Genomic DNA, 25,287 nt, shown 5'->3' with positions numbered 1-25,287 from the left:
AAATTCAAAATTCGCAAGGTGAGGATGGGCCTATGCCAACCAAAGGCGTAGCAAGTTTGTTAAGATCAAGTTGATTATTCCAGATTAATAATACAGTCCTAGTGTTAAACGAATGGGCCATATCTTGCCATCGTGGATATGGTGTTTAATTCCAGATGATCCACTCTAAACCAATCGCGAAACTTTATGGATATAGCCCATTTGTCGACATTAGGTGATAAGCTCCATTCTATCACAACAGTTCTAGGTGTGGCCTACTTGTTTAGATAAAGACCAATTACAACACTAGGGTTAGTTAACCATAGAACAGAGAAAAATATCTCAAGACACCAACCAGGAAACCACCATTAAATAAAAACAAGTCATCATTATACTCCACTGTAGTTTATTGGAGTGAATAAAGATACAAAACAGGTCCAAATACTCTACATCAATCAGGACCTGTCAGTCATCAATTTTTGTGAGAATCAGAAATAGAAGATTAACCGACTAAAATACAAACAAAAAACGTTATTGTTGGTGAATTCATCATCAAATACATCCTATTATTATACAACAAACCACACCAAATTTAGCGTTCCATTGCTAGGTGTCTATTTTAGAGTTTGTACAAAGCACATGACAAAACGAGATTCAAAAACAAAGCATTGACGCAGTGAAGATACATTTTCAAGATAGTAAAACAACTACACCAAGTCAGAAGTGACGATGTATCAAAGAGAAAACGCACAGAGCGAAAGTGCAAAATTTATACAACAGATTTTGATTATCAAGTAGTAATTTGATTCCTTCAAAGTAAAGTATTCTCTGGTAAAATATTTCTACATTCAATACCTCGTTACAGCGATCAGATTTAATATGAATCACAAGATAGAAATGAAAACCATTTTTCACACAAAATGTCTAATATATTCAGCAGTTTTTCTACAGTAACTCATGCGTGTTACGCAATAACCTACAAACCCAACTCAACACAGTAACTACAGAAAACTATGATTACGAAAGTTATTTCTGTCATGGGCAGGAATGATAATAAACATGTATATATGAAGCGGAACCCTTTGGTACTAACATAATGTATATAAAGCTGAACCCTATGGTTCCAACTGCAATAGATCTAAAACTAGTTCTACACACATTTCTCAGTTTAAAACATTAGAAATGAACTATCAAGCAGATAATTGTGGAACAGGGTCCTTTATCATACAGTAGACTCCGCTCAAGTCGGGTCTCTCGGTACTGAAAACATGCATCCGACTTGAGCAATATCAGAGTTGGATGTTATGTATTTCTTGAAAAGTCACAAAAAATATCTTAACAAGCATCCGAGTTGAACGGTTATCTGAGTTGACCGGATCCGACTCGGGCAGAGTCTACTGTTTGATTAACCCATAGAGTTCATCATTACATCCCCTGTGAAATCACCAGTAATCAAATTGCTCCTTTGGTTCAAAATCTCAGGGCTCTTATATCTGACACCATATACGTAAGATTCAACTTAACATCGTATGTAGTACTAAACTAATTGAACAACAAGAAATGAAAGGCCACCCCCAGGTGAAGATAAATTCATCACAGCACTATATTATCCTTACTACAACAGCGCATATTATCTGCATATGTTTCATCTACAATCTATGCTAACTATCTAATTAACTATCGAATTCGAGTTATAGTAGCCCAGCTTATTTACAATTTGAAACTTTTGAAATTCTTTGTTTTTCTATCTAACAATGAATACAAATATTGTCGTATTAGGGTAATATTTTCTCTAACATAAAATTGAAATCAACGAAAAACCCACATTCATTAAGTACAAATTCGCGAAAGTTTTATTTGGTGGGAAATTTGAAAACCTCTTTTTAAACATGTAGCTGAAGCTGAACACAGAAAAAAATAATCTCAGACTCATTTATTAGGATAACGAAACAAATGAAGTTGTATACAAACTCAAAACTAGTATTACAAGATTTGATTGAAGTAAAATTCAACGGGAATTCCTAACACATCAAGTCTTCATATCACAGCATTTCAACACACACGGTTTTACAACACAGAAGACAGTTGCAGTAATTCAAAAGCTGGTCTCAGTTTTTAGATAGGCAACCAAACCATAATGAGCTAAAACTGAGTCTCAGAGTTAAGTCGGTTGTAAGGTTTGATGGTTTAGGAGTCATTATATGTTTGTGAGACAAATAGCTTCGTGCACAGTTGAAGACAGGATTACATACTAAGTATATCGATTTTATACACGGCAAAACAAAATTTCAAAATGCACAATGAATAATATATAATATCTAATGATATATTTATACGTTCCGTCAGTTCGTAGAATGTCACAAAATGCTTCCGGTACGTTCTTGTATATGTTGAGATACACCGTACAAATATGAATCTATTTTTGTACAGTATCTAGCATTCTGTTTCAGTGGCTGAAATATGAAAAACAACCTACGATAAAAATAGATGATGCAGCAAACTATCGACAGACAAAATGTGTACAAAGAGCAAAGTGTTCATGAAGGTTTGCCGATACAAGATCGATAGTTCGCATTGCTTTAGATTGAGTTTTTAAAGCTTTGCAGTAATGAAAAAGATTCAATAAAAGCCATGCAATGACAGAACCATCCTCCCTGGCTGGGATTCGAACCTGATGGCATCGAGACTCGCCACAGTACGAAACCCTGCCACACTAGGCCCGGTGTGCAGATAGATGCACAGCTCAGATGATGTCATTATTAGCCAATCAGATATCTGGTTCATTTTAGCCTGGGAAATTTGCCTCAGCGATCACACAATCGGATTGGTGCCACAAGAAAACTTGCGGCAAACCTGCACACCTGATGGTCTAGCGTGGCAAGGTTTCATGCCATGGCTGAGTCTAGCGATGCCATCAGGTTTGAATCCCTGCCGAGGGAGGATGTGACATTAATCTGATCAGTTACGGATACTTATAATTAGTGCATCAAGTAGGGTACAGGTATATCTTCACAATGATCAAAACAGTGACTTTGTTAACGTGCCTTGATGAAACCGAGTGCCACGCATACGCTTCTATAATTTAGTACCGAAGAAATAATGACCTGGAGGTTCGGGAGCTGCATTTCCATCACCGATCAGTTCGGCCTCACCCGCAGGAATCATATCATCTATAATGCTTATAACGGCCACCGTTGAGTCTGTTTCCTGTTCTTGGGCCTCCATTTGTTTCTGAATCTCAGACTGAAAACACACAAATGAAATACGGGTATCATTCAAACTCGAGCCAAAATTTCAAACCGATTCAAATCCGGATCAAAACGGTTCACAGAATTCGCATCAGCATGTTTTCTTGAAAATTTCTTAACATAGTTAACTGGTTCATGAAGTATACTATAGTTTCCATTGAGATCTAAATCAATTACGCCTAAATCAATCCAGAGCATTTGGGACCAAGTTATGAGAAATCCAGATTAAACAATCTCAGTACACTATTTGTATAAAAGGATTAATTTTGTCTGAATTAGATAAAAATCCGGATTCTATGAGGATTACTAGTTAAGCAATCAAGACAGCCACTTCAAGCTTAGCTGTTTTCTCAACTAGATTTATCAATATACTGGTTCCATATTATAGGAGCCCAACAGAAGTTTGCATCTGATGATGAGTCAATTCCTTGATTTTTCTGATTCCCTGAGTTTTCCAGGTAAGTGGCCACCCTGAATTAGATTAAATTAAATTCAATATTTACTTGCTTGTTGTTATTGAACAGCATCGGAGGCAAATCATCAACCGTGATTTCATCGCCGTTTAAACCAGCATTCTCTCGCTCTTCCTGTTCGTCGATATCTTTCTCGTAATCGGTGTCTTTCTCCTCTTTTTCATCGGCCGCCTGGCGTTCCTCTTGCGCGGCTCGCGACACGGCAGTCTCCGCCGGGTCACCCGCGCTGGCGGCGCTCTCATCGTCGTCGTCATCTTCATCATCCTCATCACTACCAATCCTGATTGAAAATCATGTACATCATACAAGCCAATAACCTTCATTTTCATAACCTTCATTCATGATAGGACATCTTCCCCACCCCAATCCTCATACCAAGATTCAAGAAATAGCAGGCTATATAGCGCTAACAACGACTCAAGGGCATGGCGGACACAACACGCTGACAAAAACGAGATGTTTCCAGCCACCGAGGAGACATAAATACATAGACATACCGAGTGTAAGGTATAGTTTCACTGACTGCTAGTTCTATTTTCACCGGTGATGTTCGTTCGCTTTCACCGTCCTTTTCGGTTATATCAATCGTTCTCGCCATGTCGTCATCACGAGCCTGAAAACATTCAGTGAAAACACAATAAATCTCGTATTGAAATTCACAACCACTTTGAAATTTGTATTTAAGCAGAATTCATTTCGAACGCATGAACCCATCTAATCATCCGAACGCATACCTTTCCTAGATCTTCCTCGTCGCTTTGAGTAACGCTGATAACTGCTCCGATATCATCATCTTCATCGACTGCATCACTTGTTCCCTCTTCATCCACATCATCGCGATCTTTATCATCACTTCCGTCCGCCGCCGGCTTAGGGTCATCTTGCCCTTCAGCAGCGCTAGCTTCAGTTGTAGTTTCCGATTCCTGTAAAAGAACAAATCACATCCACGTGAACTACTTGAAAATTCCGTGATTTCGGCGCCGTATGTGATATTTTACTTACTGGTTTCCAGCTGGGAATTCCTGGAATAGATTTGATAGTTGGATCGTCCATAGTCTGCATCAAGCGAAAGAATGCCAGTTCGTTAAACAGAATCTCCGACATATCGACTAAAATGTCCTCGCTACATTCACGCAATCTGAAAAAGAAACGCACATATTCCCTGTGAAATCCAAGTATCAGAACAATTGCCTCTGCCTGGGACATTTGCCCAACATTTTGGATTTAAGTAACCCGCATCTAAATACAAACAACTCATTCCAATAAATCAGGAAAAGCTAACTATTGCTCTTAAGACATGGGTTCAGTTTGTAAAATTTCTGGTTTAGTTGCTTATAATTATTTCATGTTTTCAATGAGGCCATTGATTCAAACCTAAACGTTTTGGGCTTAAACTATTCATAAAACTGGGCCCTGACCTAAGTAACAGGCAGGTAACTTTTGTAGGTTAATCACTAATTCTTAAGTTTCCTTTGAATTTGGAAAATGAACGATAATCTTGAGAAGGCAAGGAAAGATAGGGGCAACATTGTCCTTGACTCGAAATGACGTACCGGCGTCCTTCAAATCTGTGTAAGATATCCATCAATGCTTTGTTCAGTTGTTTGCGGAAGAATCGCGAGAATTCCATTTGATCGTCTTCTTTGATGCTGTACAAAACGAGTTGTCGAATATACGAAAGTAAGCTGGCCTCGCACAGGTCGTCCTGATGTTGCTTCAAAACCGGTATCACTTCGGTCATGATTGCTTTGATCTCTGAATCGAGCTGTTGTGTGTCGATGCGTGGATACTAAAATCAGGAAAAGGAAGAAAAACAGCGCTGTCAGATTTGAACTGAATAATTTTCTAAACATTTCACTTCCATTGAGTCTTCCTTAGAGCGATGAACTTGAACTCTTTATTGCGCCGTATAAAACTTATACGTTAAGACATGCAATAAATTGACAGAACAAAACATAGAAGAATGAGAACTCACAGATATTTCGGAGATGGAACTTTCACTGTTTCCGTCGTGCGCAGGTTGGCCGTCGCTGGTGTTAAGTTTGTCCGGTTTTGACATTTTCGGACTCGCTCCATCGGGATCTTTAGATGTTTCGCGTTCTAGCTGCCTCTCGAACTCCCTCATTCTCTGCATAGCCTGAAATATTACGAATACCTGTATCTTAACATTTTTTTCATGAAATACTTTCGATCACAGAATGTATACAAATTTGCAGAAAAGCATTTCATTTTCTATATTGTTGAAGGTCTCAAGGCAAGCAGAGCAATAGTTAGCGCTATTAGTCGCATTTTTAATGCATGCAATTGTTTATTGTTATTTCGTCAGTTTGTTCTCAGCCTGAACTTAGGACCCAGTTCCACAGTTGTGCGTTCTATACGAAATTTGAGCAATTGAAAATGAAAATCTAATTCAGACCTAACAGTTGAATTCATCTATCTCTTAACTGCAGAAATGGGTCCTAGTTTTACTTCTTAAAAGTTAAATATTGAAAACTTCTAAACTAATCAATATGTAATAATTGTTATCAGATCCTTCTTTTAGGGAATCGAAACATGGTATGAATCCCTCTTTAACATCATAAGATCCTTACTCTGTTGAAGGATTCTTAGCTTTCAACGCGAAAATCAGTATCAACGAAATCATAAACATTGCAGACAACAATGAACACAACAAAAACATACTTTATCTAAATGAATGACCGTGTTGCCAAGTGTTTCCTGAGCAAAAGGATTATCCCAAGCACTAGTCGACGTCGGGGTGGACATTGTGCTTATACTTTCCACTTTCTCAGTGTAATCATAGAATTCATTGCGAAGTGAACCAGAACGCAAGTCTTTCAAATTTGGCCGATCGGCAGTCTGGAGTTAACAGAAGATAAATACGGTAAATGAGAAAATGGTCAGAAAGCGTTTGACGACAGATTCTATATCGGTATCAAGCAAGACTAAACAGACTTAGGCCTAAAACAGAATAAAATATAGCTTTTGTGATATTGCACTAAAGAACACCTGGAACTAGTTTCACACTCTTAAAAGCAATTAAATTCCTTCACTATTTCAGATTTTGTCATGTAAACAATGTGCAAATCTGTATCTTGCACAGTTTTATTTAAGAGGTGAAGTAATCGAATTGCTCAGTCCTAAAAGCGGGCTCTTTATCCAAACAACAGTGTACCGCTTATATGAAAAGGAAAATGCTATCAAGGCTGGGTAGAATTTTAGAACTCTTAAATGCCTACCCTGACAACATCTTCATCTTCAGATGTCAACAAACTTTCACTAGGAGTTTGTTCGGAGTCTTTGGTTTGATTCAACCATCGTGGGGGAGGCTAAATAACAAATCATGAAACTCAGAATCAAACGTTTGACCGAAAACATATGGCTAATACTAATTAGTTCCTTACAAATTTTCTATAATGTCCGAGAGGCAATGCACATTCGCCAAACTATGAATTCCTGAATCAAAGACAACTTTTACCACAAACGCAATTAGGAATTGAGAAAAAGTTTATCAGTTTCAGGAATCCATTTACAATATCTCATGACTAAGATCGATAGAGTAGTCACTGATAATAATAATCAGAACGTTTGGCAAAGCGATGAAAGCTTTAGAGTAAGCGAGATATTTCTAAACATACATAGGAGAGGTATGCAATACTAGCTCCAGTAATAATAAACAACTATTGAAAGTACTATAGTTACTGTCGATGTAAAATCCCACAATTGTTGACTTTTTAGTCTTACAACGTTTGTGGGATTTTAAATTTACTGCTTCATCACGAATATTGTGATCTTACTAATTCATAGTTACTGTTGTTGTTATGTACTTTCAGATAATTCTCACACGTTAATCGGTTACAATACAAGCCTTATATCTATCAGAATTACTAACGCAAGGAGATACATAATCAAAGATAGCTTACCGCTTGTGCCGAACCATCAACGCTGTCGCTTTCCGTCAGAAATTTCGATATCAGATCCTGAACCGAGTAGAGAACCCGCTGTCGCAGGTAATCGTTGTTCAACAGCTGCAATTCGCGGAACAGTTCGATCAGGAAATGCGGCCTCTGCTCGTTCTGCGAGATCAACGTCGCCACCTCCGAGTAAATCGTCTTGCGTAATGCGTCGAACAACGATACATTGTTCGGGTTATCAGACTCTTCTCTGAAACACAGAACACGAAACATCTTAAGTATCTTTTTTTAAATTTTTCTGTATTGGCTTGTAGATTAGACAGTTGTTGAGAACAATTGCCAATTCTGTATCCATATACAATACTGCATGATATATAAAAATCTTTGCATTATGACTGATTCCATTTTCTTTTTAGTATTCCTAGTGAGATTCCAGAACTTTGTCACTTCAACCTAATACCAATCCCATGTCAATAAGTGCCAAAACATTTCAATGATAAACAGGGTGGCTACTTTCATTTGATTTGCTTTTCCGCAACTATCCCTTGACACGTTGTTTTCTCTGAAAACAATGTTTTCTCTGACTTGAACTGCCAAGAATCCAATCAACACACTTGAATACATAAGACATAGACAGAAACCGCCTATTTCAAAAAATTTCTCTGACTATCCTCTAACTTTTTAAAAGAAAAAATTCCCTGATTTCCAGGTCAGCCTAAGCGGGCACACTGATCAACCACTCTACATCGCTAAATTCAACACGTTTCTTATTTTAGATATTGTTACAAGTGGGTATTTATCGAATAAATGAATAACAAATACTAACCCGACACCACCTTCCCGAGGAGGAATACTCGACAGTGCACTCGATTGACTCATTGTTTCTAGGAATGCTGTACCGCTGATGTTTGAACTCAATCCCGGACGCGCGTAGTCTGTCGTATTCGTGTCGCTTCGTTTCGGAGGCGTTTTCTTTTTACTCGACAAACAGGCTCCGGCGATTTTCCTCGTCGATTTGTACTCTTTGCCGGTGACGGCTTCTTCGCCATCCATGTCGGCAGATGATTTTCGAAGCAGCCTGGAATTTGTACAACAGGAATGCGATGATTTCCCCCAGTGAAAAACATACAGCAAGATTTCGTTGACTTATGGTTACTAGTTAGATCTGTGATCTAGCAATCTCATTAAATTCCATTGACTATTCCCCGAGCTTCTTTACAAAATTCTCTGACTATTCTTAGGCTTTATTAAGAAAACAAAATTCCCTGATTTCCAAGTTAAGTGGCCAGTGTCATTAAATGCATAACTTCCTTTAAAAAGTGTTTGCTTTTGTTTGGGAAAAAATCCATTTACATAAGCATACTACGAAGATAAAATGGTGGTACTCACTTTTTACCAGAATTCAGAATTTCTTCTAGGTTTAACTTCGGAATGTCGTCTTCGTTCATGATATCTTCGATCGTTCGCGTGACAACCGGAACGCTTCGAAATTCTCCGTCCAATGACGGTCGACCTTTAGAGCGAACGGTGTTGAAATAGTCGCGCTCGGTCTGCGTGTGGCGCCCGGCAGACGGCGATCGTTTGTCGTCGGTTGTCGTCGTCTGATCGCGGCGTTTCGGACTCGGTTTTTTGCGCCCGCCGCTGCCGCCCTCCGTTTGCTGACCGACCGACGAGAAGTTTGCTCTCGCCGTTGGCGGCAGGTTACCGTGCGGAGTCAACGTGCCGAACATCGACGCCGGGAACATCGGCGAACACGCCGGGCTCGTCGCGGCCAGGAACGGTTGAAATCGGAAGTCTTGTTCGACGTGTTGACTGTTCGGGGAAGATAACGTCTGAATCTGTTGTTGTAACTGACCCATTTCCAACTGTTGAGTGTAAAGCTGTCGCTGACACTGCGCCAGTGTGAACATCAACTGCTGTTGCGTTAGCTGATTCGTGTACTGGGCCATGACATCAGGATACGGACGGTATGGACTGCCTGCAGTCATATTGAATCCTACAAAAAGTTGGGAAACACTTTTCACGAACTAATAGAAACATCAAGATGAGATTCCAAGTTCTGATTACACAGGGTAGCCACTGTTTTGTTCCGCCTATTCACAAATCTCGTGAGTTTTCCCTCATTTTTCCATGTGATTACACAAAATCCCTGGGTGAATTAGAGAAATTTCTAGGTTTAAGATTAATTCATTTTTTTCAGTGAATCATATACTGATAGAGAAACATGTGGTCAATAGCGTTTGTCAAATTCCCAGTTTTCCAGGTCAGTGGCCACCATATTCCGAATTAAAGAGGGTTTGATTTGAAGAATCAGATGCATTCGTACCTGGTTGCGATGTGATATTTGCTTGTCCTAACAACTGGTTCAAGTTCTGTTGATCGGCCATCAATTTTTCGCAAACAGCGTTTGTTTCGTTGAGCTGCTGTTTCAGGGCTGCGATCACTGGGTTTCCTTCTTCATTGATGATCTCTTCCGGCGAACGGTAATTCTGTAAACAATACCGAGAAAATGAATGCACGGATCGATTGAGGAAACCACCAAAATAGTTCATAGAACGACCGCTTACTGCTTGGATGTTCAAGATTTTATACACACCTCTTGACGCAATCTTCCCTTTCGTCCTTTCTTGCTGAATTTTGGCCAACCTTTAACATAGATTCCATTTCCCGGTGCCCAAGCATTGTATCCGGTGTGACCGTTGGCAGCTGCTGCAAATTGAAATGAATATCTAAACCTTTCCGTTTACATCGATATCGCAACTTATAATGGCGATTAATCATCAAATAATTCAGATACTGGTATTTCGTTTATGAAGCAAGAGAAAACTGTGTACTAGAGAATTAAGCCTCTAAAGTAGCGAAAGTACTGAAAAAAGTTTTTGAGGTCAACTATAGATTCATGTTACCGCTACAGGGTGGCTACTACCCGACAATTTAAGAATTCCCTGCATGGTCAATAACATCTAATTCCCCGAGTTTTCAGGGGTTTTATTTGCAAAATTTTCCCTGATTTTTCTCTAGATTTTTCTGATTCCCTGAGTCTTCCAGGTCAGTTGCCATCCAGCAGGCCTAGCAGGTAAACACTCTAAGAGGGTGCAGTTGGGTGATATCTACTAAAATACCTTGTGAGTTCGGTGATTGTTTTGGTGATTTGAATTTGTGCGACGAGGCAACTTTTTTCTTGCTATTACTAGCGCTAATCATGGGCATATTAATCGCGCGACGTTTAGCCTGATTATCGTCGATCGTGTAAGTATCGTGATCGGATTGACCTTCTTGTCCGGCTTCTTCCTCTTCCTCCTCGACCTGTACAACGCCGTCGCTCGGATAGGCTGAAGCAGAAAACACGCACGGCTCAAGGGCGCACCTACGATTTCTAAAGGGCGGTCAACCGGATTCAAACAACGTCAGATCTACGTTTAGATTACAATCTCTACTATGAGGTTTCTAACAGTGACCCTTCAATTTCACAAGGGGCACGCAGTATATACCAAAATCCAACGGTTGTTCGACTTGCGTCAATCACCATGATAAACACTTTACGCCAAGGCCCAGTTGCAAGTTTCATGACCGAAGAATGGTCTTAAATCTATAAATATTGGTCTGAAGTAGTTAGATTAGCTCAAGAATTATGATGGCTTTATAGAGCAGTCTTAAATGTACCGTAAACCTCGACTGTGCGACCAGGCCAAAGATTTGAAAATGTCATAAAGAGTATCAATAGTTTGAAGCCACAGCTGAGCCAGATGAATTCATAGTAAACAGTAAGATTGATAGTTATTCATAGAACCACTTTATCGAAACTTTTCAGCTTACCATCGTCATCGTCATCATCATCCTTCTCAGTATCGCTACTGCTGCTACTGCTGGTATCATCGTCGTCATCATCGTCATCCTTCTTTTTCTTCTTAGCCGCATTGGTTTCGTCGTTTTCTTCGATGTTTTCAGTTGTTGAACCGCCCCAAGTCGCCATCGTAGTCACTTCACCGCTGTACTGGCTCATCCTTAAAAATAACAACACTTTGCTACCAACTTTCTCTCGACTACGAAAGCGCTTGAAAATTTTCGTATTTCCAACCGTTATCCGATACGAACCTGAAGTTGTCCGATATGTCATCAGTTTGGTTATCTTGGTTACGCTTTTTCGATATATCCTTCTTCAGAATGGCGTCTAGTTCTTTTTTCTGATCGCGCAGTTCTTCGCGAAGGATTCTCTGACATCTCATCCTGTCGTAGAGCTCTTCATTCGAAATGACTTCGGGTGTCTCTTGGAAAGTGACCGAGTCTCGATGGCCCATTCGTACTTGCGTAGTTTTGCCCGTGGCCGGAGCGGCGACTGGCTGCGCCGGTGCCAATTCCAATATGCTATCACCTTCTTCATCTTCGAGCTGAAATATATTTTGAGTCTGAAAATTATTTCAGTTGTTCTTTTTTCCTATTAGTCTCACAGGACCCCAACAAATTTCAAATTTTGAGGAAGCATGTGCATGGCTTTCATATCCCAATTACTGTAGACTCCTAAATCATTACTGTTTATTTCGGTAAACCATTAATTTGGTTGTTTGAAAGCAAATATTTATCCACTACAAAACATTTATAATTTGGTAACCGCCTAAGTAAATCCAGGTCCCAACTGTACAGATTCAGGTGTAGTCTACAGTACAACTACAACCCAGGAAGAAAGCCACTAAATATTTGGATGGATATATGAAAGCTGTGGGTACTGGAGTGTGTAATGGGTAGTGTAGTGTGATCTGTGTGCATTTGTGGCCAGCACACAGATCACATTGTTCATTGGGGTTTAGTCCAGGACTCGCGAGATTTTCAACAACACGGAAGTAACGTGTAATAAATGATGACTTGAATTGCATGACTACCTACCACCCCTCATTATTGTTGGAAAACTAAAGGTTCCGCACTGACTAAAAATTAGTAATAATAATCAATAACATTTTAGAAATGGCCAGAATTTTAACTTAGGTTCTATCTCATTTTTATTTTACAATTGCGATTGGTATAATTTTTTTTTAAACGGCCGTTAAGGCTTCATGTTTCGTCTGCAATTCACTGCAAATAGTTACGCAACTACGCACATTTCAGTGTTTTTGGCAGCTGTACACTCAATCGGCACCGTTCGTGACTAGCTTCACTGCGGAATTATCATTAATTAACATCGCCATATCACATCATCAACTTATATTGTGCCTTAAAACCCTAACAGCCGAAAAAATTGAAATACACACACGATTTCTATCATTGAAAATTGAGAGAATGACTGTGTTTGTGTTCTGCTGCTTCGCGTAAATCCCGCGGGGTGGCGCCACCGCGCGGAGTGGGGCCGATACGTCTAGACAAAAATTTACAATTGCCTATATCTCAAAATCGAGGTAGTTTTCAAGATTTGGGTATTTTGTAGTTTGAAATTAGAGGAGTTTCAAGCACCTTTAACAGCATTTTTGTTTAGAAGTAGTTTTTAAGGAATCAAGGAGTCATAGGGATCCAGTATCAGATCTTTCTTTTGGATTGAATTGCTGAGTAGATAAGAGAGAAAAGAGATGACACCATCAACTAAGAAATGAGTACCTTGCTGAAGTTATCGTATATATTCTCTAATTGACCTTGAAGACTCATCAGTCGTTCTCTTTCCTTCAAAAGTGTATTCAATTCTTCTTTCTGCTGTTGCATTGTTGCTTGATAAAATTCATCTCTGTAAAAGGGACATTTCAGAAATTCAACGATACTGTGGCGCAATGAGGGATCTGGGAAGTAACCAGTCCAGTAGAAAGAGAACAGCAGTGCATGTGATTTAGTTTCAGCAGTCAAAGAATATTTGTTCACAAAATTTTCCAAAATAAATATATGTCAGGCATAGTCTATAGTACACGATACCCATTCTATCCCTTTGTTCTTAGGAGGATAAACATGACCCTCGTACAGCACCTTAATTCGACAAACCAACTTATTACCGGTATAGAAACTAACATTCAGTAGACCACACTCAAATCGGATCCGATCTTAACTAGGAAAACAGTTTAAACTCAGATGTTTGTAGAAATATTTTTTGACACTACATGTGAAATGTATAACACCTAGCTCGGATATCACAAGTCTGATAAATCTTCACGATCCGAGATTTTGACAATAAATTTGGAGAAATCCAGCTTACTGTGAAGGCATTTTCAAATCTTGTATTTAATATACATGTACAGTGAGCAACAAAATTGTTTTACTTACGCCGAACCTGGCACAATCTCGCCCTCGCTCATTGTGTAACTGGTTTCCAGCGTACGATCTTCAGAGTTGCCTTTATTCACCAACTCTAACGAAGACATCATATCTAAAAGTTCGTTTTCGTTGGCGTTCGGCAACTGCTGCACTTTAGCCATCATGTCCTGCAGACGTTTTAGACGCTCCTGGGCAGAATGCAGTTTCCTGAATAGAACAATTGATTTAGTTAATGGCAGTTAAAATATCAATTCCTCGCACAAAGAAGTTGTTAATCAGAGTATTTCTGAATCGAGGACAAGTACCATCAGGGTGGCCACTTCTATTTGATTTACTCTTTCCTGTTATTAAGTTTTCTTTAAAAATTGAATCCATTTACTCAGCCACAATACATATTTGTTACATATTGTTTGATTACAAATGCGATCTAACTATAAGAAATTCCCTGACTTTAAAAAGAAAAGAAAATTCTCTGACTTTTCCCTGATTTCCAGGTTTTGTGGCGACCCTAACCATATTCACACCATCGAGTTGCGACTGAGCCCAAGACCAAGTAACACGGCTGAGCAAGTTTAACTCTTAAATCTATCTAATTCTTTATATAATATGTATGTACATTAAGAGTATTGGCAATTCTGGATTTAACATTCCGGTATTAAGCAGAGGTAGTGTATTTTTTACTTACTCAACTTTCAATTTGATATCAGGGTCATCCTTCCACGGTCCAAGACTACCCATCTGAGAATCGCTTTCGTTGTTATCATCATCTTCATCCTCATTGACTGCAGCAGCAGCAGCCGCACCAGTATCATTACTCACTTCCTGTTCTTCAATTGCATCTCTTATTGACCTATACAAAAGGAAATGATATGCTAATTGACCTAAGATCCAGCATTAAAGCATTCTGGCTGATTTAAAAGGATATGAATTCGGCAAACGGAGAAACCTGATTCAGTTTCAAAGACCAGTCTTAATATCAGTCTAAAGAACAGGGCTCTGGTGTTAAGAGAATCAAAAGGCAAATTTTCAACTGTCCAAAAATTCAGTAAGTTCAAAATTAAGAGGCTGAATCCGGAATATCTACCTATTTCAAGTGGTGAATTTCAATCTGTTAAACACACTAACAATTTTCTGTCTTAGGGTTAAGAATTTACAGGCTAAACAAATGCTTAATAGTAATAGTATTATACCTCAAACGACGCAATAAATCTTCGTCATTAGTAGCCTCGATAGACGGTAAGGCAGCCGCTCCTCCATCACCATCGCCGTGGATGAACTCGGTATTAGACTGATAATACTGCATCATGCCTTTCAACTGATCGAGCCGTTCATGGACGTCATGCAGTTTCCTATAGTAGCAACGGCAAGCGGCATATTTTAGATTGCAGAAAAGGCAGAAATTCATAGAGCATTTCATTTTGTGATCATCTGTGACATACGGTTTAGTACAGCAATGACCATACGCAAGAATGCAATAAGAAGCAGAATATTTATAGCGCTCTTTTCAAGTACATAGTCATTCAATGGCTCTGTCCTACACAGAATACTGATACATTCAACTCAAGTTAGTTCAATCCCGAGTTAGAAAGCGGAATTTACAAAGGATTTCATTGTAAAGTGAAGTTAAACAATTTGATTGGTTCAGCATAGAATTGAGTCTACTATACTCAAATACATTCGAGAACAGATACCCAGTACATATATAGAGCCCTCCAATGGGACTTAATATTCAACAGCAATACAAGGCAAATAGAAGGCGATAGAGAAAATATCCAAAATTACTTACTTCAATTTAGCTTTGGCGTCGAGAATTTCGAGAACTTCATTCGCGTCGGTGACAGTTTTTTCGGCCATGTCTGACGCCATCTGCGATGCATTCATATGAACCAGCGACGATGTGATACTGTCATCTTGACTAGAATCGCGTTCTTCACCTGAACGAAATCATCAAAAATTCATAAAATCATGTCATACAAGATGTTAAGATCGTGGCCGCCTTCCCCCAATTTATGAAATCCCTAAGTTTTCCCTGATTTTACCATTTTAGAACACAAAATCCCCTAAGTAAATCCAAGTAATTTATTGGTTTAAAATGTTACAATTTGTTCATTTTTCATGAAATTCTATGAATTGATAAAGAAACACATGGTGAATATTTCCTGGTTTTCCCCAGAGTTTTCCAGGTTTTCCACGTCTGTGGCCACCCTGGTTAAGATACATACTGCCGCTGATTTCTTGAAATCGTTTTTGTCGTAATTCGCCGAGGTCCGAGAGCAATTCGTCCATTTTCTTCTTTTTCTCCTGTAAATCTTCCAGTTTCTGTCGCAGACGCTCGTGCTTCGTGTTTTCCGACATTTCCGATATTTGCGACATCGAGTCGTTATTGTCAATGTCGTTACTTTCCGAGAGATTGTTGAGCAACGAGTCGCCGTGTTCAGCGGCGGCGGCGATGGCCATCTTCTACAAATAAATCATTCACATTCAGTGTGGCCACTTTTATTTGACATGATCATAATCCAATCAATTAACACAGTAGTTTATCCTGATTTTTGGAGTATATTGATATTAGTATATTAGTAGTTAAGGTCTTTAAGAGCAGAAACTATTCTCAAATCAGGTCTAAGTGGCATGAATCTAAAATTCCTAGAGTACTACAGATTTTTCAATTTCACAGTGGAATCGATGAGCAAGAAATGTCTTATTGCAAGGACCTCACTGCCTATCAACCAAAAGGTTTTCCAAACAACTGTATGTACACTAATACAGATTTGAAAATAATTTGTACCTTTTTATTTTCTTCCATTTCGACTCGTGGTTGAAACATATTCTTCAAATAGTCGAGACGTTGACGAAGGTCGGCCAGTTCAGGTGGAATCGGCATTTCGGCTTTCATCTTTTCAATTAGCATGGCAGGCGGTTTGAAGTCTGGCATCGAACCACCAGTAGCGGCGGCTGAATTTATGATTGAAAACAGTGTTACAATTTCAAATCGCCGAATACAAATCTTAAAACTACATAAGATAGTTAGCTACCTTCTTCCATATGTTTTCCTTTCACCAATGTTTCTTCGGCGTCTTTCTGCTGCTGTAAGAGCGACACTTGACGAGTTTGCAAATCCCTCATCTACAACGGAGAAAACCAAAAAATGTTTCAACGTTTAATCTTTTTCGCGGCATTACGTAATAGCCAGGAACTGCTATCAACATGAAATGAGAACTTGAAAATTACCATTTTCTGTTGCTCGAGCATCTTCTTGAGAAGATCCCTTTGTTCTTTGAGCTGGTCGAGCTCTTCATTCTTCTTTTCCATCGCATTCTATAACAGAAATAGAGTATTATTCAATAACGAATGCAATCAGTATATCTTTAATGAGATATATTCTATGGCTGATAAGATATCGAAATCGCCGATCAAGACAACGGAAAATACATGGTTAGCTGATGTCGAACAATCCAATTTATAAGTTTATCTTGCGATTCACAATTGGTCTTGTTAGACTGTACAAAAATAAAAGCGAAAAGCTCCAGACCTTCGCTCCTCCTGTCAGAAGATCTTTTATCATTTCCTGTTGATCTTGCATCAATTGCAGTTTAGCGTTCGTCCTTTCCAGTTCATCTATATCATACGTTTCGCCGTTCGTCGCCCCGTTTTGTTCGTAAGCATTTGAATCCTATGAAAATCATAATAGAAATATGCCGGTGAATTTTCGTCGCTTCAAATTCGGCGATTCACTCCTGTACACTTGAGAGGCTACAACGAGCAACATCGAACACGAAAGCAAACCGAAAACATTGAAATAAGTCACTTAAGATTAGGGATTTAACATTAAACCTAACTTAAAATTGTGTCTGAAGATTTGGGGTCGGAGGTTGTTGAAAATGTGCTTACACACAGACCGGCGTGCGCATTTTAAAAGCAAACATGAGACTGAGTATTCACAGTAAGGAGTTTCTCTTAAAATATCTAATTTTGTCGAAAAATTCTCTTTTAAATCGTCAAAACTGAAAATGACACAACAGTAGCACACATCGGATACTCATTATGACAAACTTCCAGTTCGTGAAGCATGAAATCAAACATTCTTCAAGAACGGTTTTGATCAGCAGAGCGCACTCACGATTTTATTAAGTATTAATTCAATTTTGATTAGTAGTGATATCTAGTTTAAATGGTTCCGAAGATGGAATAGTACAGACACATTGGCAGCAGAGTCGAAGTGTGAAAACCAGTGTGAATATTAAATTAATCGATCATGTGTGATTAAGAAACTCTCTACGTGAGGTTTTGTATCAGCAGTGTGAGTGTGTATACCTCTTTAGCCGCCCTACGAGACCGACCACCGCCCGTCGCTTCTTCCAGTCCTATGAACAAGCCTAACTTGTCCTCGATCCGAGGCCGACTATTAGCATTGAATGGCATGTCCTTTTATATAGAAAAAAACACCAGTGCATTGGTTAGATACGACACACCGTACACGAGGTACCGTTGTCGGTGAAGGAAAAAAAATGAAAATCAGCCCAGTAATCTGCAACCGGAGTCAAGAATAACGAAACAACCAATCATAAAACAATCTTTGTCAAAAGGTGAAATGTTAGATTTATAAGTTCGTTGGAATTCAGTTGAATAATAGCTTTTCGAATCGAACTGAAAATCTACTTCAACTTTCAACAGGGATTCTCTTGCCTTTTTCTTGTCATAAAATTGCAGGTTTTCATTTTCGTTACAAGTTTTTAAAGATGGTTATTCCTCTGTTAAGAATCTCATCATCGTCCGTTAGAATAAAAAACAGTTTAGGAAAAAATCATACGTAATGGGAATGTTTCACATATATTTACGGAAGCCATGCAACTAATAATGACTATACAAATATGTCTACGAATCGGCTATTTTCGAAATCAAAACATGCAAAACTTTTTTTTATGTACGACTAAAACCGATTCACACAAAACAATAACCATCTGACAGATTGTGCAGATTAATGAACTTAAACTGGCTAAAAAATTCTATATATAAATTCTATCTTTGAAGATGGACTGTCTCTAAGTATCTAAGTTTTTTTGTGGGTTACGATGAAAATTGCCTGAAAATTCAACAAATACATTTCTTTTCTTCAATAAGAAACGATGTATTCTTTTACCAAAGATTTAAGATTAGAAAGAACGAATATCAAAAACTTGTTAAGATCATAAACATTGTGAAGAAATATTTCGGTTATGTTATCAAAGACATCGATTTCGAAAGGATACAGAATTCGAATAAAGCGAATGCGAAGGAAAAAGGTTATTTTCATCTAATTGAATGAATGAATAACTTACGGTCGTGGCTTCCGAAGCCTGAGACTGAACGTCGATATCTACCGACGTTGTGTCATCATCTTCATTGTCTTCGTCATCATCGTCGTCGTCGTCATCATCCTCATCCTCCTCTTCAGCAGTGGCTCCGGATGCTTCTTCATGCGACGACTGAAAACATTTCGAATCAATACGTTGCGTTGAATTATCGGGTATTACAGGCTATGATCGATGAAAATGAAAAATAAATCATCGAAATGTTTTGACATTGAATTTGAAGTGATGAATAAAGCTTTTTCGAACATTCATATCTAACTACTGCTTATGCATTCAGCTACTACAGCAAATTTTATCGGAATAATTTGTTTCAGTAGTTCATCAGAGAGTTGGCTAATTCAAAGTAATTTCGCTATCAAATACGAGATATCTTGCATTGCCGGTTAAGCCACCATTACCACTATATCAGTTATCTCTTAGCCGAACTTTCTACTCATTTCCACTCTTGGTCAATTTTGAACAATGGCTGATAAAATATGGCTGTCATAGCTCCATTGCCAACTATGAAATAACTCTTAGTAGCAAGTTGAAAGAAACACTGCGGTAGCAAAGCTGTTAACTTTGTTTTTAACGAGTTAACTTTGTAGAATTTCGAGTGTTTTAACTCATATCCTAAGACAGGGTCCCTACAGATCGGTCATTCCTGGATATAAGGAGTTTTCAAGGAGCTTTATAGGAGAAAATTTTGAGGAAGCGTATGCATCACTTCCATCCAATGAACTGCAGACTCCTCCTAAATCGGTAGTCAAATGAAAGGAGTTTCAAGCAACTTAAAAGTATTTTCCATTCAGAATCAAGGAGTCGTAGGGACCCTCTAAGAAGAACTGATCCCCGAGTTATGTGGCCAGATTTGACTTTTGTAGAGCCACCCAAAATCGGTTCATTTTCAATTTTTTCATCTCTTAACCAATAACTATGGAACCAGTTCTTTGGGTTAGATCAAACGATGACTCGCTGCTTTCTCATTCACTCCGAACGGCTGGAAGTTACATACCAGCATATTCTGCAGCAAGCTCATATAACCTTGCTCCTGATCGTTCATGTGTTTGAGCATGCGAGACAGCTTTTTGCGCTGGTCGCGGTTCGCCGGCTATAAAGAGTTAAAGAGGTCGTGCGTTTAAGCAGATTATCACGATACGTCTAAGCACCACCTAGGTTAGCTACCACCTTTAACTGCTATCATATGCATTATTACTTCATTGATCATCCATTTCTTGAATTCAAACGAAACAACCGATGCGAATTGATTAGAAATGAAATCAATCCACCTGGTACGTTCATAAGTGCGAATCTACTCGAACGAAAGCTTTAATAAATACTACAGATTCAGCTAATTATAGCATCCACCAAATGAGAAAACTGAAGCAGTTAGTGCGGTGCAGCGAAGCTAGGTGCGCTTAACAATAAATGAATCTTAAAACTAACCGAAAATCTAAGAAGCAAGTCCATGTAACTGCTTTCTTGTGTGCGCAACTGTTCAATTACTTGATGCAGCTTTTCCACTTTACTCTGATATGCCTGTAGAGTGTACAATTATCACAATTCCAACCAGCTCTTCAAATTATATCTGATTTACTTATGATCTACCTATTTCCTTACTGGTAGTAATTATGGAATAAATGATAGGCTAATAGGCTAAAAGGTTCCGAGACCAATCACTATCAAACGAAAATTTCTTTTATGTGCTATCAAAAGTAACAGTGATTTACTTATGATCTACCTATTTCCTTACTGGTAGTAATTATGGAATAAATGATAGGCTAATAGGCTAATAGGTTCCGAGACCAATCACTATCAAACGAAAATTTCTTTTATGTGCTATCAAAAGTAACAGGGGCCCAAGGGTATACAAGTGGCATTTCTTTAATGGCAGTTAGCATATACAAATAATGACAAACTTTGTCTCATCGAAGTTACCAGTGGAGAAGATTTAATTACCGGTATATTATTTCATCATATCCAATCGACATATTTAGACTAATTTAAGGGGGTTACAATGATGGATTAAGTTACTTACAGTGTCGCCGCTCCGTTCTAACGATTCCATCATCGCTGTAGCTTGCTTTATGTAATCACGAATTTGCATCAGACGACCGACGATGTGGTTACTATCGGGCTGTAATCAGAATTTAGCATTTTCCCATGCAGTTTTTTCAAAAAATACATTCACACCATCAAGGTGGCCAAGTTCATTTGACTAGCTTTTTCCCCTGACTTCTCCCCTGACATGTACGTTGTTTTCTCCGACTTGATCTGCTAAGAATCCAATCAGTTAACACAGTCACATACGTACAACATAGATGAAAACTATTTCACCTAGCAATCTCATCGAATTTACCTGATTTTTAACTTTTTTCACCAAAATTCCCTGACAATTCCCTGACTTAATTAACCAAACGAAAATTCCCTAGCTTTTCCCTGATTTCCAAGTAAGTCGTCATACTCGCCATCATTCAGTGACTAGACAGATTTGAAATTGAAACTTACGCGCTGATTATTGTTTCTGTTGTCGTGATTCTCAACTGGATCCGCAGACGTATCCTGGTGTTCATAGTTCAATGAACGCACCCGACGACTCGGTACGTTACGTTCATTATTGCGTTCACCGCTATCAACACTCAACTGAAAATTACACACAAAAAACGCACTCAATTTTGATTGAAAAAAAAAGGAAAGAAGAAAAACACTAAAAGTTTGTTCTTATCACCTTTTGTCAGAATTCTAATCATACAGGGTGGCTTTTAAAATTTGCTTTTTATCTATCGATTTTGTTTATAGTGGTTTTTAAATGATCCCAAGAATTGATGAATATTGCAAAATTGAATTTACCTCATCGCCGTCGCTGAAATTCAGCTGTTGTTTCAGGTTTTCCAGCGCCATTCTCTCGGCGACCGGCGTATCGACCGTTATGCGGGTACGAGGGAACGTCGACGGCGTGTGATGTCGTATGTGACTCGGCGGCGAATCTTGTGTAATCAACGATTTCTCTTTTTTATCGCGTTCTTTATCGGGATTTTCCTTTTTGATGCGTTTGCCGCTGTTGTAGCCGAGACTCGGTCTCCAATCAGAAAAATCCTGAAAAAAAGAGGAAAAAGTCGAATGATAGGTTATTGTTTAACACAAATTTTGAAGGAAAAACAGACAGGCTATATAAGTATGTCACAACGCTTCTCAAAATTCCTTAAACCTCTCAGTTCCACGGTTACAAATGAGCTTTAAATCTATTCAAAATAGTTCAATTTACTGTACTACGTTCAAACGCATACAGAAATTCATACATGAATTCAAAATTTTCCTCTTTTGCTACGCGATTTTGAAATCAGAAAAAGAAATTCTCTCTCTTTCAAATAGAATTCAATTCACAGACATGACAGATGAAATGTTTCTATATTCCTGGAATCCTAACCTAACGCATGAAATCAGTCACTCTAGATGATTGCGTTGACCTCAGACGTAATGATTAAACACTGCGGCTTTGCTGTCGAGTAAGTTGAGCCTATTAATAATGCGAGACAGTAACAATGGACTAAAAAAGAGCTACCCTATTCACAAGTACCGTTGAATCAAATTAACCAAAAATATTATGACCTAGTTCGCAAAGTTCTGTATTAACACAAGTGCACTTCATAATCAATCCACAAATTCTCATACTCGGCAAACTTGCAAGAAAATGTAACCTCATATAGGCCTGCTTAATGAACTAGATTTTAAGTAAGAGCTAGTGAGGTCCTATGGAGAAAACCTGCGAATGAAACAAGTTGAAAATTCAATGTCCTAATAAAAATGAATTCATTGCATGTTCTCGAGTTAATAGTCGATTTCAATTTTTTTTCGATTAGGCTATTTCTCACCAACACTTGTGAACTTAGGCTTATTGTGTTATCAAGGCAGGTTTCAATTGAACGTATTCCAGTTTCACAACAGCAATTCCACATTGAAAACTCTCTATCAGCCTTCTATCAGGTTTACGGATTACCCTACCCTTTTACGGAAAAGGTAGAGCGTATTCAGTTCAAATAGAGGAATTCCCGCTATCACTAGTCCTACCCAAGCCATCAAATTATTTATTCCTAGGGGATGAATTTGGTGATCCAGTAGCTCAGTGAGATAAGGCGTGATGCTGTTGCATCCACTATCAGTACAGAGTCCCAAGTGGGTTCAAGTCCTGCTGGTTGCTTACAGTGTGAGCAACACTTCAATGGATGTCCCCTCGTGAGGTTAAATGAATAATCCAATAGGGTTAGTCTTGGGAAACCAAGATCCAAGCGACGTAAAGCCAAAACAAACAAACAAACTTATCTGTGTAAACCGTAGATGAATGAAGTTCCACAATAGCATTTTATATGATAAAATTTATCAAAATGAAACCACGTCTCAGCTGTTGATTAACAGGTGGAATGATCAGGCGGAATGACCAGAAACAGAAGAACTTAACAATTGTGTTAGAACTAAGGTTAACAGAAGATATTACTACTATTTCTGGTCATTCCACCTGATGATGGCTTATTGTCAACAGCTAATTTTACTTATTTCATCGTATATAACTATTGTGGGACTTCTTAACTCATTGTTCACTGTTCACTTGTCGAGTGTCTTAGTGATCATTCACTTAATCACCTAAGTCAACTAGGCCTTATCAAATCATCATTAGAGAAAGTTTGATATAGTTCTTATTTTTCGCTTACCCAGTTGTTAGGTCGTCCTACTACTGTCGATTGTTGTGAGGCACCTTCTATGTATGAAGGTCGTTCATCCAATCCATCGCTAAAATTTGAGCGAAAAGACGACCCTTTTTTACGAGGCTCACTCTTTGGAAGTCGTCCACTGCTGGCCATTTTGCCTCTGCAAAAAAACATATGTGTAAATAAATTCAATCGAATTAAACATTGGTCGAACCCAGGGCTGGATATTTAATCGAAGTGGATATTTAACCGTATACCGCAAAGTATTTACTTCTGCTATTTTACCGTACTATTTTACTATTAACTAAAAAATCATTATATTGGGTTTAGGGTTAGGGTTTCGATAGGGTTAGTGTCGAGAGGGTCCAGAAGGTTCCGTTCTACCCCTAGGGATAGGATTAGGGTAAGGTGAGGTACTATAGAGTTAAAACATTCGGGTGGTTTTCAGCGTGCTCGGTGGTCTAGTGGTATGACGCTGCGCTAGTAATCTACTGGCCCGGGTTCCAGTCTCGCTCTATCCGCTCTATTTTCTCTAACTCTGTTCTCCACACTTTTCTTGAATTTTCTAAGTCGCGTACCTCAGTGCGCATGCGCGGCATAAGTCAGCGACGATGTACGGTAATATAGCGAAAATAAATACTCAGCCGTATACAATAAAATATCCACTCACTGCGTTTTCATTTAGGCCTACTTAATATTTAACATTTCAGCTTACACACATTAATTTGTCAGTCACTTGCAGCAACTATAAACTTTTTAAAGTACCCATGTTCATGATGGCTACGCCGGGCCAGCCGCAGTATGTAGGCCAATCGAATCCTCAATTTGATTTATATGAATCCTCTCACCTCGACACTCACTCGGGCTGACTCGGCTAAATCAGTCGTAGGCCTTAAAAATGTCTAGCTAGAGGTGCAACAGGGGGAAGCATCTCATCTCTAGTACGTAGACTTGCCTCGGACATGAGATTGCATTATGACGTCAAAGTACGTAGTGGATGGAGGGACGATGATGCGATGCTATGCCGATGCGATGAAGGATGGAGATTTGCCGCGGCGGGCATCGAGGCAACGCGCGAGAGACCCACTTAAATCTAACTTTTACGCAGCCGCATTAAAATATTTCCGTTTTCTATAATTGTTCATTTACCTTCTGAGTTATTGTAGAAACTGCAAGTCAGTTGTCCGAACGATATTAACGATGACAGGCGTCTAAAAAGTGCTCATTCCGTGAGAAATTACAAATTTATGAAATCTTGGCGGCCATTTTGATGCCAAGACGCGCAGGGATATCTCAAGAAATAGTCCTTTATCAATATGGAATTAATTTCTTTCGACATCGGTTTTACCACATGAAATTGGGAATAATAACCAATATCTTACGCTTTAATTGATTAATTGTGACACTTTTGTTTAGAA

General features: G+C 38.7%; 1 protein-coding gene across 10 annotated transcripts; it reads right to left on the bottom strand.

Moving 5' to 3' along the window:
* Positions 1–368: 368 nt before the first annotated feature.
* Positions 369–25,141, bottom strand: LOC141906547 (pericentriolar material 1 protein-like). 10 transcript variants are annotated; one of them, XM_074795886.1, is made up of 37 exons: positions 25,019–25,141; positions 23,873–24,029; positions 22,017–22,262; positions 21,675–21,809; positions 21,205–21,303; positions 20,613–20,705; positions 20,182–20,277; positions 19,155–19,301; positions 18,151–18,261; positions 17,369–17,509; positions 17,068–17,154; positions 16,872–16,962; positions 16,625–16,791; positions 16,062–16,299; positions 15,626–15,773; positions 15,030–15,188; positions 14,525–14,689; positions 13,849–14,046; positions 13,198–13,321; positions 11,710–12,002; positions 11,431–11,618; positions 10,737–10,946; positions 10,211–10,323; positions 9,941–10,103; positions 9,004–9,610; positions 8,441–8,692; positions 7,624–7,864; positions 6,940–7,029; positions 6,383–6,559; positions 5,676–5,837; positions 5,254–5,489; positions 4,703–4,838; positions 4,435–4,623; positions 4,198–4,313; positions 3,731–3,980; positions 3,024–3,222; positions 369–2,432 (listed from the first exon to the last, which is right to left on the bottom strand). In XM_074795886.1, the coding sequence occupies exons 2-36, from the start codon at positions 24,020–24,022 to the stop codon at positions 3,055–3,057; spliced, it is 6,186 nt and encodes a 2,061-aa protein (XP_074651987.1). In that variant the 5' UTR covers positions 24,023–24,029; positions 25,019–25,141; the 3' UTR covers positions 369–2,432; positions 3,024–3,054. The 10 variants fall into 10 exon arrangements, with proteins under 10 accessions (XP_074651987.1, XP_074651990.1, XP_074651989.1 ...); XM_074795889.1 differs by having other exon boundaries at positions 3,084–3,222; XM_074795888.1 differs by having other exon boundaries at positions 10,211–10,320.
* Between the last annotated feature and the right edge of the window lie 146 nt (positions 25,142–25,287).

This window comes from Tubulanus polymorphus, chromosome 5 (assembly GCF_964204645.1).
Source record: "Tubulanus polymorphus chromosome 5, tnTubPoly1.2, whole genome shotgun sequence".
NCBI lineage: Eukaryota > Metazoa > Nemertea > Palaeonemertea > Tubulaniformes > Tubulanidae > Tubulanus > Tubulanus polymorphus.
Note: the sequence above shows the minus strand (reverse complement) of the source record. Positions and strands in the feature narration are given on the sequence as shown.